The sequence below is a fragment of the Gastrolobium bilobum genome, unplaced genomic scaffold, assembly GCF_033153095.1.
Source record: "Gastrolobium bilobum isolate Gb01-03AN ecotype WA unplaced genomic scaffold, APGP_CSIRO_Gbil_v1 utg66480, whole genome shotgun sequence".
NCBI classification, from domain to species: Eukaryota; Viridiplantae; Streptophyta; class Magnoliopsida; order Fabales; family Fabaceae; genus Gastrolobium; species Gastrolobium bilobum.
Window position 1 is genome coordinate 1 of NW_026895888.1, and position 3,148 is coordinate 3,148.

At 40.1% G+C, this 3,148-nt stretch overlaps 1 protein-coding gene across 1 annotated transcript; it reads right to left on the minus strand.

Annotated features, from left to right (window-relative positions):
- Positions 1-675: 675 nt before the first annotated feature.
- On the minus strand, positions 676-2,904 carry LOC133296612 (uncharacterized). The gene has a single exon (XM_061495633.1). The coding sequence runs from the start codon at positions 2,902-2,904 to the stop codon at positions 676-678; it is 2,229 nt and encodes a 742-aa protein (XP_061351617.1).
- Between the last annotated feature and the right edge of the window lie 244 nt (positions 2,905-3,148).

The window sequence follows — 3,148 nt, forward strand, 5'->3', positions numbered from 1 at the left end:
GACATTCTCCTAAATGCAAATGTGCCATATGGACATGTGAATGTTGTTTTATGCTGGTCTTCTGGAGCTAAGGGTATCTGGTTATAACCAGAATACCCATCAAGGAAGCAAAAATATTCTTGGCCAGCAAGCTTGTCAAGCATTTGATCTATGAAAGGTAAGGGAAAATGGTCTTTTTTAGTGGCTGCATTTAATTTCCTAAAGTCTTGACAAATCCTCCAACCGGTTATGGTTCTAGTTGGAATAAGCTCATTTTTTTCATTAAGCACGACTGTGATACCTCCCTTTTTAGGGACACAATGCAAAGGACTTACCCAACTACTATCACAAATGGGATATATCACACCAGCATCCAACCATTTAATCACTTCCTTTTTTACAACTTATTTCATAGTTGGATTGAGCCTTCTTTTTCCACAATGGAAGGTTTAAGAGGTTTGGTGACTCTCTCATGAAGTCCTAAGGACTCAAAATGTTTGTCACCAAAGAACTTAGTAGGATAAGACTTCAATGCACATGCATGATCATGATTAGATGCAATATTTTCATAAAATTCAAAAATGGCAGAATCACATGCAGAGTCATTTATTTCCAAATTTTCGTGTAAATGGGCAGCAACTAAAGTATCAATTACAGATATAGCAGAACAATCATCAACATCATCATCTACATATTTCATCCTTTTTTCACATCTATCATTGCACCCCCTGTAGCTAAAAATGGTCTTCCTACTATAATAGGAATATTTTCATCAACTTCACAATCAAGGATAATGAAGTCAGCTGGAAAAATAAATTTTTCCACTTTTACTAAAATATTTTCCACTTTTCCTTCAGGGTATACAATAGACCTATCAGCTAATTGGAGAGTTAATGTTGTGGGTGCAGATTTTATTCCTAATTGCTTAAAAATGGAAGCAGGCATCAAATTGATGCTAGAGCCTAAATCACATAAAGCTCTACCAATATACCTATCTCCTATAACACATGGAATAGTAAAAGAACCTGGATCCTCCATTTTAGGAGGTACTTTTGTAGAGACAATGCTGCTGCATTCTTTGGTAAGTGCCACTGTTTCGAACTCCTCTATTCTCCTCTTTCTTGATAGGATGTCCTTCATGAATTTGATGTAGCTTGGCATGTGTTGAAGGGCCTCCACAAATGGAATGTTGATCTGGAGTTGTTTGAGGATGTCTAAGAACCTTTTAAAGTGCTGCTCCTGGTTTTGTTTTTGTAGCCTTTGTGGAAATGGAATCTGCCTTGCCCTTGATCTTGGTGAAGTGCCTTCATTTTGCTGCGTAGGTTTGGCTGGCTCCTTTGATTTAGGTGCTGATTTTTCTGTTTTTCCCAAATCACCTTGCTCCTTGTTGTTTTCTGAGTCTTGCACTTCAATTACATTAGGCTCTTCCTCTTCTTCAATTGGTTGAACATTTTTTTCTGCCAACTTCCTCAAGGTAGAAGGCCTAATAACATGCTCTGGTTGTTCAACCTCTCTTCCATTTCTCAAATGGAGAGCCTTACAAGATTCCTTTCCCTCTCTCCTTGGTGCTTCAGTATCACTAGGAAGAGTTCCCACCGGTCTATTGCTAAGAGAGGATGCAATCTGCCCCATTTGTGTCTCTAAGCTTTTTAAGATTGCTCCATGACTTTGAAGCATGGCCTCATGATTTTGCAGCATCCGGTTTGACCACTGATCATTAGGAAGAGGCTGAGTTTCTGCATTAGATTGCCCTTGCTGATCTTGAGGCATTTGTGAGTTGAAACCGGGTGGAAATGGGACTTTTGGCTGATAAGGTTGCTGCCCTCCTTGGAAGGGCTGATTCTGATTTCTATTTCCAACATTTTGATGGTAATTTTGGCCCTGATTCTGGCCAAAATTCCCACCTTGTTGCTGCCATCTGCCTTGGTTATAATTTCCTCTATTATTGTAGTTTTTGTTGTAGTCACCAACATAAAAGGCTGAAGAGGGGTTGCTTGGGCATTCTTCGAAAAAATGAGCTCCATAACAAAGTGAGCAGATTGGTGTTGTTTGAGCCACTTGAGCAGGTGGTTGCTGTTTGGTCTCAGCCATTTGCTTGACTAAAACCTTGAAAGTGTTATGCATTGCTGCCATCTCAGCTGCCATGGATGTTATTTCAGTCACTTCATAAAGTCCAGCTGCCTTCTTTGGAGCTTCATCTCTTTGTTCAGGCCATTGGCAGCTGTTTTGGCTTATCCTCTCAAGTGTCTCAAAAGCTTCTGGATACCTTTTCAATAAAAACATTCCATTGGCAGTGGCATCCAAGTGAGTTTTGCCTTGGTGACTCAATCCTCTATAGAAAATCTGAATGGTAGCCCACTTAGGAAGACCATGGGTGGGACACTTTTTAATCAGCCCCTTAAATCTAGTCCAGCTCTCATGGATTGACTCATCAACATACTGTCTGAACCCTGTTATGTCATCCCTCAAATCACACACCTTTGTGGGTGGGAAAAACCGCATAAGGAAGGCTTCTCCAAGCTCCTTCCATGTGGTGATGGACTGTGCAGGCAAATCTTCTACCCATTCTTCTGCTGCCCCAGCTAAAGAGAAGGGAAACAGCCTCATTCTCATGGCATCTGTGGACACCCCATGAACAGAAAATGTATCGGAAATTTTCATAAATTTTGTAATATGCTTGTGGGGATCTTCCTTGGGTAATCCATGGTATTGAGTCATGGATTGCAGCAGCTGTATCATCCCTGGTTTGAGATCAAAGTTCCCCTCCACTCCAGGCTGGACAATACCAGGAATTACTCCATCAAGTGATGGAATAGCATATTCAGCAATGGGAAGCTCTTCATCCACCATAACTAGAGCATGGTTGCCATTCCCATTGCCATTGATGTTTTCTCCATTAACAGATCCTTGGTTCGATTCTGCCATCTTCAATAATTCGGCAACAATTGTGTAATACTGCTTGTTGCTGTAATCTAAATTGAATTCTGCAGAAATCTCACAAGAACTTGGAATTGGAGTTAGTAGGTAACAAGACAAAAATGTAAAAAGGAAAAAGATTCAATAAAAAAAAATAAAAAATCAAGAAGTCTAAAACAGAATCACAAAAAGAAAATAAAATCAAACACCGTTCCCCGGCAACGGCGCCATTTTGTTGGGTAGTATTTTTCTC